Genomic DNA, 16,467 nt, shown 5'->3' on the forward strand with positions numbered 1-16,467 from the left:
TTGCTTCAACTTTAGTTTGGTATAAATGCGGATCTACAGCTTATAAGGTAATTCCCCTAAGGCAAGAGGTTCATGTGTGCTGGTGAGCATCTTATGTCACGGCTGATCGTGAGGATCTGATGGCGCGAGAGAAGGTAAGAATTGTAGGGACAGCTGGAAGGGAATTGCTTGTACACGGTGGGGGCTTGAGCTTATGAAACGACTGAACAATTTCATCTATTGAGGATGGGATGTTTCATGTAACTGTTGAAGCTACAACGAAGTTCCCACAGTCCAAGGGGGGTTTCTGGGAATTCGTAAGTAAAGATTGTTATACCTGGATCGGGGATACTAGTGACAAAGTTCAGGCCCATATGGATAAGGTTCAGATCCCTGCAAGGCAAAGCCAGAGCTATAGCTAGTGAAGGTTGGAATCCTTTTAAGGGTTTGGGAAAATTGGGGGATTTTTTTATTTTCCATCGGATCATGGTTTAAGGAAGTAGGGGTATATATACTCATGTTGTTTTTATTTCTATTCCTGCTATATGTCGTGATGAGGTGCTCATGTTGCCTGATTGGACAAGTGAACAGAGCCCGAGCAGATGACCACATCTTCCTCACAGAGATGAGACGCCCTGAAGCCCAGCCCACATACAAGACACAGAGGATCCCAGACCGACCGGTGATTACTACAGCTCACCGTGTCCTCCCTATAAGGCATTCCTCTTGAAGAACAGAGTCTACATGTCAAGCCGTGTTTTCCTTTTTTATGGACTCATATGGACTGTAAGAACTGATTAATCTCCAGGTTTAAGAAGAAAATCAAGATTCATTGAGGGAGACATGGTAGCATATGAAAAAGAGGAGGAGCTGTTGTGGAAATTTTTATTAATGTATGTTGTCAGATGCCCCCCAGTGTCTGTTTTGCTGTAATACACTTATGCGAGGGTATTCGCACATACAGACGCTGGTGAAAGACCATTGGATATGGAAACCTTCCCGTGGACACGGCGGATCTGTTTGCTCTTTTAAGGATGTTTATTTATGCCTCACAAGGGAACTGGCCACTCCCAGTTAAACTCCTAACTAAACAGGTATGCGTACTTGGGAGCCATAGCATAACCAAACAACATTGTGGCCCACTGGGCCATAATGTAGTATGGCTCACATCATTGGTAGCAGTGGGAATGTGCACACGGTTGTGTTTGGAACCATGTGCTCGCCGCATGGTTTTGCACACCACCGTCTGCACACGTCACTACTGCATTTCTATTTGAATATATGCATGTGTGTCATTGGTTCTTTTGAATGAATACAAGTCGCTGATTCTGAAGCCAGCACGCTCTTTTGTTATCCATGTGTTTAGTATAAATAAAAGCAGCTTGGCCATTTTGTTCAGGATGATACTGAGCTCGAGGTGATACCAGCATCTGTTTGTGTTACTTGGAGAGATAAACGAGCGCGCTTTCCCGGCATTATATAAGAGGGTTGTATTTGTGCTTTTAAGCGCAAAGAAATTATGTGCTTAAAGGGAGAAGCTTAGAATTTCCCTGACACATCCATGGCATCCACTGCGGACGACAGGAACATAAATATACACTGTTTGCTGCGGATAACCTTATGTATATTTCCAATCCTCAAGTCACCCTACCTAATTTACTATCCTTATTACGTCTATTCTCCCAAATTTCCAAGATCTCCCTGAACTCCCAAAAAATGACGGCTCTTGATGTCTCTTTACTTCACTCAAAAATACAGCACCTTCAGGACACTTATAATTTTGAGAAGATGTTCGTCCATGGGCAGATTACTCTTTATCTTGGTTTGGCAGAAACAACTCTATTAAAATTATGTTCTTACCCAGGATACTTTATTACTTTAGAACTTTACCAATAACAGTCCCAAGAGAGGATTTATTACAATTTATTTATGGCAACAAGAGGCCCCAGATGAATAAACTTGCGCTGTATGTCTTGAAACCCCAAGCTGGGCTTGGCCTTCCCAATTTATAAATGATGTCACTTCCTCCTAGCACTCTATGGTAAAGATAGCCGTGCAGGAGGGAAAGGAGTGACAGTTTCCAACTTCGGCTAGTCGTTAGGGTGGCTGTGTCTAGTGGTGTATTTTGGTTTTGTGCTGCCCTAGGCAAGACAAAAATCGCCCCCCCCCCATGTAAATTTGCCCCACATTTTCCTGTTTAATGGATGTGACTCCCTCCAAAATTGAAGGACAACAGGTCCCAGCATTAACCCTTGAGATCTCACGGGTTCATGCTGGGATCTGTAGTCCTTCACTAGTTGGAGGGGTGTCACATCCTCAGCTCTGAGGGGCTCATGCTGGAACCTGCAGTCCTTCATTTTTGGGCGGTCACATCCTTAGATCTCACGGGCTCATGCTGGAACCTGCAGTCCTTCACTAGTTGGGGGGAGGGGGGGCGAGCCACATCCTCAGCTCTGAGGGGCTCATTCTGGGACCTGTAGTCCTTCGCTTGTAGGGGTGTCACATCCCCCGAAAGTGAAGGATTACAAGTTCCAGCATGAACTCCTTAGATCTAAGGATGTGACTCCCTCCAAAATTTAAGGACTACAAGTCCCAGCATGAACCCCTGAGATCTGAAGATGTAACCCCTTAGATCTTATGGGTTCATGCTCGGACCTGTAGTCCTTCATTAGGAGGATATGACCAGTGGCAGTAGTGGGGGAGGGGGGATGAGTGGCAGTGCTGGAGGATTGGGTTTAGTGACAGTGCTCGGGGGGGTTGGGATCAGTAACTCTTACTTGCTGTCAGTTAGTGTCCACTTGGTTCCCCCTGCCTGCATGCAAGAGAGGGGAGTAGAAAGAGGGGTGGAAGAGGAGGTGTGTGTGAGAGAGAGAGGGGGGAGAGAAGTGGGGTGAGAGAGGTAGTGTGTCAGAAACCAAGAACCAAACCGAGACAGAAGTACAGTAAAATCACACTTGTTTATTAATAAAAATAAAAAGGTAAATAGAGTAAGCATAGTCAAAGCATAGCCAGAGTTCAGTAACCAGATCGGTTAGGAGATGGTTTCTTGTGATGTGACAAAGGCGAAGGCAGGAATGAAGTGAGCTGGAGATCTTTAAGTAGGCAGGACTGACGAGCAGATCCACAACAGCTGGTTAAATGTGGAGAGAGATGAGAGCTGGCAATTAGCCAACAGCTGAGCGGCCAGCTCAGAAAAGGAAGGGCTGAGCCAGCCCTGTCAGTACCCCCCTCCTCAATGACCCCTCCCCCTCGGAGGACCACCGGGCTTGAGGAGAAAACATCTATGGAAATCACGGAGGAGGGCAGGAGCATGTACGTCTGAGAATGAGACCCAGGAGCATTCCTCCAGACCGTACCCCTTCCAATGCACCAGGTACTGTATGCGCCCTCAGAACCTACGGGAGTCAACAATGGATTGTACCTCATACTCCTCATGGTTCTCAACCTGCATAGGGTGAGGACGTAGCACCGAGGTGGTAAAGCGGTTGCAGACCAACGGTTTCAATAAGGAGACACATTTGAGATGCACATACTAGGAGGAAGGTCCAACGCGTAAGCCACTGGGTTAATCCTGCAAAGGATAAGGAAAGGCCCAATAAACCGAGGTGCGAGCTTCAGTGAGGGAACACAAAGTCGAAGGTTGTGAGATGACAGCCAGACCCTGTCCCCGACCTGGTAGGAAGGCGCAGGCAGGTGTCTGCGGTCAGCATTGAGTCTGTACCTATCATTAGCATGACGCAAAGCCTCCTGGACTTGTGCCCAAGTGGAACGAAGACCACAGAGATGCTCCTCTAGCGCAGGAATACTCTGCGGAACAAACAAGTCAGGCAACATGGAGGGTTGGAAACCATAGTTCGTCATAAACGGAGACAATCGGGAAGCAGAATTCAAGGCACTGTTGTGAGCACACTCTGCCCATGGTAATAGGTCTGACCAGTTGTTGTTATGGTCAGAAATATAGCAATGTAGGAATTGCTCCATGGACTGATTGGCGCGTTCTGCGGCCCCATTAGACTACGGCTGATACACAGAGGAGAAAGCAAGCTAAATTCCCAGTTGTGCAAAAAAGGTTCGCCAGAACCGGGACACAAACTGACTACCCCTGTCCGGGACAATCACCTTGGGTAGCCCATGTAAGCGAATGATCTCCCAAGCAAAAATGGAAGCCAGTTCCTTAGAAGTGGGCAGCTTCTTAAGTGGAATACAATGACACATCTTTGAGAACCGGTCAACCACCATAAGGATAACTGTGTTGCCTTGGGAGTTGGACAACTTTACAATGAAATCCGTAGACAGGTGGGTCCAGGGCCGCTCTCCATTGGGTATGGGTTGTAGGGCGCCCACTGGAAGGTGTCGTGGAGTCTTACTCTGAGCACAAACGGAACAGGCAGCTACAAAGGCAGTTACATCAGCACGTAGACTAGGCCACCAGAATTGTTGGGAACTGGCCCAAACGAGTTGATTCTTACCAGAGTGGCCAGCTGCCTTGGGAGAATGGTAAGTCTGGAGCACGGCAGTACGGAGACACTCTGGGACAAAGCAGCGGTCACAAGGTTTCTCAGGAGGAGCATCGACCTGAGCAGCAAGAATTTTGCCACCCAAAGGAGAAGTAAGACTGGTGCGAACCGTAGCCAGAATACGATCAGGAGGAATCATAGGAACGGGAACCGACTCCAACTTGGAAGTGGAGGAAAATTGTCGTGACAAGACGTCAGCCCTTACATTCTTAGTACCGGGTAAGAATGAGACAATGTAATTGAAACTTGACAAGAAAAGAGCCCATCGTGCCCTTCTGGGAGAGAGGCGTTTAGCCTCAGAGAAGAATGTGAGATTCTTATGGTCAGTAAGAATGAGAATCGGCACAGTGGTACCTTTGAGGAGATGTCTCCATTCTTTCAGGGCTAAAATGATTGGCAACAGTTCTCTGTCACTAATCTTGTAAAAGCACTCGGCAGGTAACAATTTCTTAGAAAAGTAGCCACAAGGATGCATAGCACTCTCAGAGGTAGGACGTTGAGACAGAAGGGTGCCAACACCAGTCTCAGAAGCATCAACCTCAAGGATAAAAGGTAACGTAGGATCAGGATGTGCCAACACAGGAGCAGAAACAAAGGCAGCCTTAAGATTTTCGAAGGCCTTAATGGACTCCGGAGACCAACTCTGTGGGTTACCATTCTCTAGTCATATCGGTCAGGGGCTTGACCAGAGACGAGAAGTTACGAATAAACTTCTGATAATAGTTGGCAAAACTCAGGAAACGCTGCAGAGGATGTAACCCCATGGGTCGAGGCCACTGTAGGACTACCGAAAGTTTCTCTGGGTCCATCGAAAAACCAGCAGTGGAAATGACAGGAATTTAACCTGTTCCCGATGAAACTCACACTTCTCCAGTTTACAATAGAGATTGTTCTCTCTTAATTTCTGAAGAACACGACAAACATCTGTGTGGTGGCTCTCCAGGGACTTGGAAAATATGAGGATATCATCGAGATAAACCACCACACATAACTGCAACAAATCTCGGAGGATCGTTAATAAATTCCTGGAAAACTGCCGGGGCGTTACAAAGGCCAAAAGGCATTAGGAAATACTCATAATGGCCTGTTCTGGTATTAAACGCGTCGCCCTCCTTAATCCTCAGGAGATTGTAAGCCCCTCTCAGATCAAGCTTAATGAAAACCGTTGCTCCCTTGAGGCGGTCAAATAACTCTGTAATCCACAGGATCGGGTAGGCATTCTTAATTGTGAAACGATTGAGACCCCTATAATCAATACAAGGTCTCAGTTCACCGCTCTTCTTCTTCACAAAGAAGAAACCAGCACCAGAAGGAGACGAGGATTTGCGGATGAAACCCCCAGAAAGTGCACCTGCAACATACTCCTCCATGGCTTTATCTTCCAAGACTGACAAAGGGTAAACCCGGCCACGAGGGGGAGTGGCACCAGGTTGAAGGTCAATTGAGCAATGGTACGGCCAGTGTGGAGGTAGACTACTAGCTTGACCTTTGTCAAAGACATTGCTACAATCACGGTACTCCTCTGGCAGGTAGGTGAGTGAAGAGATACACAGGACCTTGGTTACCTTCCGGAAGCATGTTTCACTGCATTGTGGTGACCAGGAGAGAACCTCAGCACAGAGCCAATCAAAAGAGGGGTTGCGCCTCTGTAACCAAGGATAACCAATAACCAGCGGAAACTTAGGAGAGGAAATCACTTGGAATTGGATTATCTCATGGTGAAGAGCCCCTACAGCCATGGACAACGAAACCGTCTCATGAGTCACATGGGCAGGCTGTAGAGGTCTCCGGTCAAGAGCCTCAATGGCATGTGAAGTGTCACGCAGCTGCAGTGGAATTGAGTGCTTTGATACAAAGACAGCATCTATGAACAGGCCTGCAGCCCCAGAGTCGATTAGAGCCTGTATCTCGATAGACGACTTAGCCCAGAAAAGGGTGACCGAAACCAGGGGCTTATCCTTCTGGATAACTGGGGACTACACAACACCACCTAAGGTCTGTCCATGACAGGACCTCAAGGTTCGAGTGTTCCCAGGACGGGTAGGACAAGACTTCAAAAATAGACCTGCCTGGCCACAATAAAGGCACAATCTCTCCCTTCTCCTAAAGGCTCTCTCATCCGCAGAGAGACGCGTGAAGCCCAAGTGCATAGGTTCATCTTCACTGACTCGGTATCAGGAGGCATGGGAGGTGAGGGAGACACGGGTGGGACTGCAAAGCTCGGAGGCAAACGTACAGGAGGCTTCCGCAAGCGCTCCTTAAAAGAAAGTCTTTCTGAGTCTGGAGTCAATGAGGATGGCAAACGAGATCAAGCTCTCCAGCTCAGTGGAAATATCTCGGGCTGCTATCTCATCCTTGATGGAATCTGAGAGACCATGAGAAAAAGCAGCCACAAGGGCCTCCTTGGTCCAAGCAACCTCTGCTGTCAGAGTACGGAACTCAATGGCATAGTCGGCAACAGTTCTCGTACTCTGTTTGATGGATATGAGGCACTTGGCAGCAGAGCGTGCGGGAACGTCAAATACCCTTTTAAAGGAGGCCACAAACTCAGGTTAACTCAAGACAACATGTTTTTGCGTCTTCCATAGAGGGTTAGCCCAGGCCAAGGCTCTCTCAGAAAGCAAAGATATCACAAATCCTACTTTGCTTCTGTCTGTGGGAAACGCCTGGGGCAGCATCTCAAAGTATATCTCAACTTGGTTGAGAAATCCTCTGCATTGAATTGGATCGCCCCCAAATCACTGGGGAAGCGGGGCGGAACCAGACATGCCTCTTATGGAGGTAATACTCAAGGCAGGTGCATGCAAAGAGACTGGCGCAGCAGCAGGGATGGCCTGCAACTCAGGTTGTACCAGAGCAGCCACAGTGGGGGATTCCAGGTGAGCCGTGCGACTCAGGAGCATTTGTAACGCCATGGCAAACTGATCCATGCGGTGATCTTGCTCATCCAATCTGGAAAAAATATTACTAACAAGTAGATTGACTGTATCTTCTGAATTCATGGCCTTCACCTGCTGTCAGAAACCATGAACCAGACCGAGACAGAAGTACAGTAAAATCACACTTGTTTATTAAAAAAAAAAGGTAGATAGAGTAAGCGTATTCAAAGCATAGCATCCAGTAACCAGATCGGGTAATCAGCCAGGCCAGAAGTCAGGGATCCAAGTAGAGGAACAGCAAGCAGGATAAGGAGCCAGCAAAGTCAGTCTTTAAACAGGAACGCAGGAGATGGTTTCTTGTGATGTGACCAAGGCGAAGGCAGGAATGAAGTGAGCTGGAGATCTTTAAGTAGGCAGGACTGACAAGCAGATCCACAACAGCTGGTTAACTGACGAGAGATGAGAGCTGGCAATTAGCCGACAGCTGAGTGGCCAGCTCAGAAAAGGAAGGGCTGAGCCAGCCCTGACAAAGTGAGAGAGGGGGGTGAGAGAGAGAGAGGGGGGGGTGAGGGGGATGGTGAGAGAGGTGGTGGAAGAGAGAGGGGGTAGAGAGAGAGAAGGGGTAAGGGAGCGAGAGGGGGGTGAGAGAGACCCCCTAGCCCTGCCTGCAGTCCCTCCTGTGCCCCTCTGTCCCAGTCCCTGTCTGTGGGTGTGATGCACCTAGCTCCCAGCCGTCCTCGTCCTCTGGGCCCTCGGTCAGTCTGTCTTCCTTCCTGTTGAGAGGAGGTTGAAAAAGGAGTGCAGGTTCTGGGAGGTGCCGGGGATGCTGCACCCGCTGCTGCTCAGGTCAGGGTGGCAGTGAGGTCTTCTCCCAGGCTCTCGGGTTCTAGCCAGCTGCCAGCCTTGTGCTGCTCTCCTTCCTCACAGCTGCCAGGGCCGCCCACTCACTTTGTGAAGATCCTGCTGCTGTCGGCACCAGATTGGCGGATTTAGCTCCACTGCCCTGCACCCCGTTGCCACCGGACGGGCGGGACTCTCCATGACATGGGTCCCATGAGCACTAGGCGTGGAGAAAGTTAAATTCTCCACCGCTTTGAATGCTGGGCAGGGAGTCGCGGCGGTGACATCACTGGTTGCTAGACGCCAGGCCGCTCTAGCAACCAGTGGTCAGGAGTAGAGAGTCTCAGGTGGAGGCATAGCCAGCGCCAGCGTTACGGCGGCTCAGTCCGCCCTTGTTCCCTGCATTCCAGACTGCTCCCTGTATCCGTTTCATTCTGGGACACTGTATTGTTCCAGAATAAAAGGTGCCCAGGACAGACCTCTGAAATGCGGGACTATCCCGGGCAATCTAGAACACATAGTCACCCTAGCCTCAGGTGGCTCTGACTGTGTTTATACTCTCAGGCAAGTGGACACTAGATTTGCCCTATATCTTCCACCCTTTTGTCCCCTTCCACCCTTCCTCCCTTTTCCCCTTCACTGTGTGAATTAACACTTTAATACGTTTCTATAATAAACTTGATGCTTAGGATTGCTGTGTTATTGGCGTCTTGTGGACCAAATGTATACCTTCTACCTCCTTTGCCAATGATCATAACCTTTTTCTGAGGACACTTCCATGCCATGGTTTGTTTCTCTAAAGGTTATTTGCACTGTTATTGTTAGCTGTATTGAAAACCTCACAATGCTGTTACGATGATGACCTGAGAAACTTTTACTGTTTTTCATTTGCTGCATTTTTTACCATTGTATGTTCTCATTTCAATAAAAATACTGAAAAATATAAATGTTGACAAATTCACATAAAACCAGAAAAAATAAACCTATATAATATTTAGTTTACCCTCATTAGCTTCCCCATCAGTCAGCAGAATAATTAGGGAGGCACTTCTCTCTGGAACCTGTTTCATTTCATATCCTTTATTCAATAGTTCAATTGCCTTCAGCATTGGATCATTAATGTTTGTACCTGTAAAAATTAAAAAATGTGTGATTAATTTAAAATTTGCTAAGTAAATAAGCTGCTAGAAATTTCAAAACCATTGAAAATCAACTCTACTAAAATCTAGTTTGTAGAAAGTAGTGGCTTATTCTCTGACATAGTGAGGATATGGAAGGCCTAGCTCAGTGCTTCAACCATAGTGCTCTTGGTGCACAGTGGCAGTGACACAGCATGGAGAGCCTACGTCATACCTCCCAACATTTTGAGGTGGGAATGAGGGACACCTACTAGAAAACGTATGTAGGCATAGGACATTCCCCCCTCCACGCCCCTTAAAGGGGACATAACAAATAAATGTTAATTCAATCCACAAGTGCTTTTTTTTTATCACAAATATTTCTTTATATTGGCTTTTAAAATTGACAAATGCAACAATTTAGAAATTGGATGAAAGTTTTAGCACTGAGAAACACTTTTTGAAAGAAAAATAGTGCATTTTATATACAACTATATAGATCAGACCAAAATGAGGGACAAATGAGGAGGAAAGAGGGACAGAGGGACATTGCTTCAAATCAGGGACAATCCCTCAAAATCAGGGACAGTTGGGAGCTATGCTACACTGGTACTGGACTTGCCATGTGCATTCTTTGCAGAGATCAGACAATGTTGGGTATTTATAGACTTATACTGTATTGAGTTTATGTAATGCAGCATAGCAACAATACACAGTATTGCTCTATAATACAAAACAAGAACAAGTCGTCAGAAAGTAAACATGATTAAAAAATCTTCATTAGTGATTAGCAAATAGTTCAGTAACAAGCTAATGAGTTTAGGATATTGCTTCAGTCTTCATACCTAGTCATCCATAAGACCATTGTCATTGTTGTTCCTATTAATAACCCATGGTTTCATTGTGACCATATTTCAAATTTGGCATTAGTTAAAGCGTATCAATGGTCGAAACGTAATATCCAATATACAGTATCTCACACCAATACACCAATCACATTTTTGTAAATATTTTATTGGATCTTTTCATGTGACAACACTGAAGAAATGACACTTTGCTACAATGTAAAGTAGTGAGTGTACAGCTTGTATAACAGTGTAAATTTGCTTTGCTTGCATTTGAGGATGCCCCCAGATGCTCAATAGGGTTTAGGTCGGAAAACATGATTGGCCAGTCCATCACCTTTACCCTCAGCTTTTATAGCAAGACAGTGGTCGTCTTGGAGGTGAGTTTGGGGTCGTTATCATGTTGGAATACTGCCCTGCGGTCCAGTCTCCAAAGGGAGCACAGCACATGTTGACATTCATGGTTTCCTCAATGAACTGTAGCTCCTCAGTGTTGGCCCCAGACCATGACACTCCCACCATCATGCTTGACTGTAGGCAAGACACCCTTGTCTTTGTACTCCTCACCTGGTTGCCACCACACACTGTTGACACCATCTGAACCAAATAAGTTTATCTTGGTCTCATCAGACCACAGGTCCTGGTTCCAGTAATCCATGTCCTTAGTCTGCTTGTCTTCAGCAAACTGTTTGCTGGCTTTCTTGTGCATCATCTTTAGAAGAAGCTTCCTTCAGGGACAACAGCCATGCAGACCAATTTGATGCAGTGTGCCGCGTATGGTCTGAGCACTGACAGGCCCCACTCCTTCAACCTCTGCAGCAATGCTGGCAGCACTCATATGTCTATTTCCCAGAGACAACCTCTGGCTATGACGCTGAGCACGTGTACGCAACTTCTTTGGTGGACCATGGCGAGGCCTGTTTTAAGTGGAACCTGTCCTGTTAAACCGCTGTATGGTATTGGCCACTGTGCTGCAGCTCAGTTTCAGGGTCTTGGCAATCTTATAGCCTAGGCCATTTTTATGTAGAGCAACAATTCTTTTTTTCAGATCCTCAGAGAGTTCTTTGCCATGAGGTGCCATGTTGAACTTCTAGTGAGATCGATAACACAAAATTTAACACACCTGCTCCCTATTCACACCTGAGACCTTGTAACACTAACACGTCAAATGGCACCGGGGAGGGAAAATGGCCCAATTTGGACATTTTCACTTAGGGGTGTACTTATTTTTGTTGCCAGTGTTTAGACATTAATGGCTGTTGGTTGAGTTATTTTGAGGGGACAGCAAATTTACACTGTTATACAAGCTGTACACTCACTACTTTACATTGTAGCAAAGTGTCATTTCTTCAGTGTTGTCACATGAAAAGATATAATAAAATATTTACAAAAATGTGAGGGGTGTACTCACTTTTGGGAGATACTGTATTTCCATATTGCATTTCTATGATTTCTTGCCTACTTCTATTAAACTGAATGATCTTGAGTTAAGTAAACTTTGTGAAGATTCCCGTCATGTACTTTCTTGAATTCTGTAACACTTATTCACTATGCCCTGTGAGTAGGCAATGCACTACAGAGCCTATCTTCTAAACTACAAAGGTGCTAAGAGGAAAAGTCTCAGGAGGTGGAGCCAGTACAGGAATCACAGCTTGCATGCAGCAATGTATGATGGGATATGTAGTCCTGAGAAAGTGAACCATGGGGAGGAAGCTGTAAAGCATGGAGGGATGACAAGTTCAGTGCAGCTGTACTTAGGAAACTAGAATCAGACTGCGTAATATTAAAATAAAGTTTATTAACACACAAATCCAACACTAGCAGACCATAAGAAAAGCAAAAGTGAAAAATTAACAAGTAAAACTAAACCAACAACCTACATTATACACTACAGTATATACAAATGAAGGGAAGTTGACATAAACAGGGCATGACTGCGACTGGGAACAAGGGGGACAGAAAAGGGGTAACAGGATACCAGTGTACAGCCGTGGCCATAAGTTTTGAGAATAACACAAATATTAATTTTCACAAAGTCTGCTGCTTCAGTGTTTTTAGATCTTGTCAGATGTTACTATGGTATAATGAAGTATAATTACAAGCATTTCATGAATGTCAAAGGCTTTTATTGACAATTACATTAAGTTTATGCAAAGAGTCAATATTTGCAGTGTTGACCCTTCTTTTTCAAGACTTCTGCAATTCGCCCTGGCATTCTGTTAATCAACTTCTGGGCCACATCCTGACTGATGGCAGCCCATTCTTACATAATCAATGCTTGGAGTTTGTCATAATTTCTGGGGTGTTTTTTGTTCACCCACCTCTTGAGGATTGACTACAAGTTCTCAGTGAGATTAAGGTCTGTGGAGTTCCCTGGCCATGGACCCAAAATTTTGATGTTTTGTTCCCAAAGCCACTTAGTTATCACTTTTGCCTTATGGCAAGGTGCTCCATCATGCTGGAAAAGGCATTGAAACATACAAAAAGAACAGGGGGGCGCACCGACCTTGTGCATTACCAAGGATAACATTTATTCATAAAATAACAAGAAATATACTCACAAACATGTTTAAAAATAAGGCTTAGCAATGCTCCAGCAATAGCGAACAGCATCTGTAAACGCCTACAGCGTGGACCAGATGTTTAGAGGACCCAGATGGCATTGCAAGCGGCTTACGCATTACGAGGGCGAGCCCTCTTCCTCAGAGCCATAACGATGGTGGTTTGACCTCATCTACTGTCCCCTTAGTACTAACAGTCATAAACGCCCACCAGGGTTTGCCACACCTACACAAGTAGGCTCCGCCTACCATATCCATCCATTACATGAAGCAGACAATGGGCTGCTATCGCCATCCCAACACCATACTATCCTCAGCCACTCCCACCACACGGAGCCGTCCATCATGATACCACCTCCCCCACACAGGGCATGACATCTTACGTATCTTGTGCATGACCAGCCATCTACCGTGTCCCCATACTCTACCAGAATTATATTGCCATATATTTATTTGATTAAATACAGAGGGAGTGCACTTGCCACGCTCAAAATTCCAGTCAGTGTGGCCTCCCTTCTGATGTTGATACTGGCTGTATTGTAAGGAAGGGTGGGGGACACAAAAAATTCTGGGGGGAGGTTTCCGAGAGAAATCTATCCCACCCCAGCCACCGTGTAAATGGAATCATGCATGACACGCATGCCCAGCCAAAACCAGGAAGTGCGGGTGGATTTCCGTTCCACCCGCCACTTCCGGTCACGGTCGACATCACTTCCGTCCCCCAGGAGGCCAAGAGCTCCAGAGTGGCGTCATAGCCTGCGAGATGCTTCTAGGAGGGCGGGCTCAGGAAATCTGATGCTCTAAGCCCTTCCCCCTCTAGTTCTGAACCGCCCATTCTAAGAGCACACTACCAACAGCCCTCATGTTGTTACCCAAAGGCCATGGGCAGACACAGAAAAATAGCTGGAGGAGTGCCTCTAGTTTAAGGAAATTAATTAAATTAGATTAGATAGGATATATAGCTTGGATTGTATAGCAGGTAAAATAGTCAATTGGCTAACCAATTAGTTATATGAATAGATATTGGGCAATGGACGGACTTATGCATGTATGGCAGCTCATAGTGAGAGAACACCCACACGCGTGTAACGGACCTGTACAAAATGTAGGTATATGTACACATATGTGCACACTGCCAGGGGCCACGGCACACCCCAAAATAACAACTAGAGGGCATTATTGTAATGCAAGTCAAACAAAGGTGTGTAAAAATCATATACCTCATCTTAACCAACGCTTAAGTCCACATGCTGTAATGTGACTTATTAAAAATATTATATACACACACATGAAAAACGTATAAAATATACATGTAAAAAATATACATAAAATTCATAAATATATATATATATAATATAAAAGCAATGTGATGTGGATATTACAAATTGGTTAATAAATTGATTGATCAGATGCCCTACCTACTCTACAATAATCTAAAAAGATGTCTTTGCATAAGAGACGCTAGATAAAAGTATATATATACACATATATCCATAAATAAAAATAGACACATATACACACACACAGTATTGTCTCTCCCTCCTTCCTACCTACAACCCCAATAAATCTAATGGCATACATGTGGCATAAAGGATAAAAGGTACAGGCTCATGACCGTGAGGTATGGCCCAGAACATGATGGGTGGAAACTGTCAAGACAATATCCACACGTATGTGCACACATATATATATATATATATATATATATATATATATATATATATAGACATATCGCATGCACATACACATGTATGTGTACATGCACCTTTTATGTTAATAGTATAGACAGATCATACGAACGTTTCTAGACACTCGGAGTCGTCCCTGGCCCTGCACCTAGAGGCCAGAGGTGACATATCCAAGTGGCAATAGAAGAGCGATACCCCCTAATGAACTCGTTCCTTGGGGGCCATATTTCAATCCCCAAAAAGCCAAAGAGAGGGTGACTAATATGGATATGGGTTCAAGGGGGTGCAAGATTTATAAAATTTCTTTATCAAAAAAAGGGGGGCATTGTAGGAATATCAAGACTAGAGTCAACTAACAAGATTGCCATGGGGTCCTAGCGGGAATTACACTACATTATGTAGTTCGATTCCCTCATTGGAGGCCTTGAGGGGTCAGGGAGCCTAGAGTGAATATCCAAAAGGCCTCTCTTGTGCATAGTATTTGGTGTTTCTTGAGAAGTAGCTCCCGGAGGATGTTTTTTTACTATTTTTTATTCATGGCTGTGTTCTTAGGCAAAATTATGAGTGAGCCCACTCCCTTGGCTGAGAAGCAACCTCACACATGAATGGTCTCAGGATGCTTTACTGTTGGCATGAAACAGGACTGATGGTAGCAATCACCTTTTCTTCTCCGAACAAGGTTTTTTCCGGATGCCCCAAACAATCAGAAAGGGAGATTCATCAGAGACTTTACCCCAGTCCTCAGCAATCCAATCCCTGTACCTTTTCAGAATATCAGTCTGTCCCTGATGTTTTTCCTGAAGAGAAGTGACTTTGTTGCTGCTCTCCTCACTGTGCATGCAGATGTACTCACAACTGCCTACTGCCATTCCTGAGCAAACAGTGGTGGTGCCCCAATCCCGCTGCTGAATCAACTATAGGAGATGGTCTTGGCCCTTGCTAGACTTGCTTGGGCACCCTCACAACAAATTAACCTCTCTCCTTGAAGTTCTTGGTGATCCAATAAATGGTTGATACAGGTGCAATCTTAGTAGTAGCAATATCCTTGCCACATGTTTCCTTGCAGGTAAATGTGGTTAACAAAGGACGGAAGAACAATGATTTCAAGCACCTCCTTTTAAAGCTTCCAGTCTGTTATTCTAACTCAATCAGCATTACAGAGTGATTTCCAACCTTGTCCTCGTCAACACTGACACCTGTGTTAACGAGAGAATCACTGACATGTCAGCTGGTACTTCTGTGGCAGGGCTGAAATGCAGTGGAAATGTTTTTTTTTTGGGGGGGGGGGGATTAAGTTCATTTTCATGGCAAAGAGGGAATTTGCAATTAATTGCAATTCACCTGATCACTCTTCATAACATTCTGGAGTATATGCAAATTGCCATCATAAAAACTGAGGCAGCAAACTATGTGAAAATGAATATTTGTTTCATTCTCAAAACTTTTGGCCATGGCTGTATACAGGGTACTAGATACAAAGTACAGGATAAGGCAGGGATCAGGATAATCAGCAAACAGGTATATGGCTAACAGGCAAAACACCAAAGCATTTATGCAAATTAAGGGAGGCATTATAAACCTTCCCAGCAGCCAGCATTAGGTGGAGCCTAATTACAAGGATCTGCTGGCTGCTGGTGGCCACTGCAACTGCGCTCTTCAGCTCTGGGAACTGCAGTGCCAACAGCAGGTGATCCAGGTCCTGACACTTCAATTAAATAGACAACAATAACTATTGATTCGATATTGATCGAGATGTCATTGATGATGAAGCGTGTCAGTGAGTGGCCTAGGAGTGACGACATCATGCATGCCTAACTGCTACCTAGGGGGATTGTACAGCCTGCTGCAAGTTCCATCAGCACTATACATGCTGTTTACTGCCTGTATTGAGGTAATTGTTGCCATTTTAGAATAAAACCTTTTGGATTTTTGATGGGCTTCACTATGGTAGTTTTCTTTTCCTAATAATTTCAAGTCGCCTTATGAGATACGTGATCCATTGACGGCCGCTCTCCCTTCTTGGACATCCAGCTGCTTCCA

General features: G+C 45.3%; 1 protein-coding gene across 1 annotated transcript in view; it reads right to left on the minus strand.

The window, feature by feature from the left end:
- The window catches only part of LOC141103144 (inter-alpha-trypsin inhibitor heavy chain H3-like), a gene marked incomplete in the record, with an annotated part of 321,136 nt that overhangs the window by 161,693 nt on the left and 142,976 nt on the right, over nucleotides 1-16,467 (minus strand). Inside the window, 1 exon segment of the mRNA XM_073592423.1 lies at nucleotides 9,219-9,344. Within this exon segment, the coding sequence (XP_073448524.1) occupies nucleotides 9,219-9,344 (126 nt within the window).

Source organism: Aquarana catesbeiana, linkage group LG07 (genome assembly GCF_042186555.1).
Source record: "Aquarana catesbeiana isolate 2022-GZ linkage group LG07, ASM4218655v1, whole genome shotgun sequence".
Lineage (NCBI taxonomy): Eukaryota > Metazoa > Chordata > Amphibia > Anura > Ranidae > Aquarana > Aquarana catesbeiana.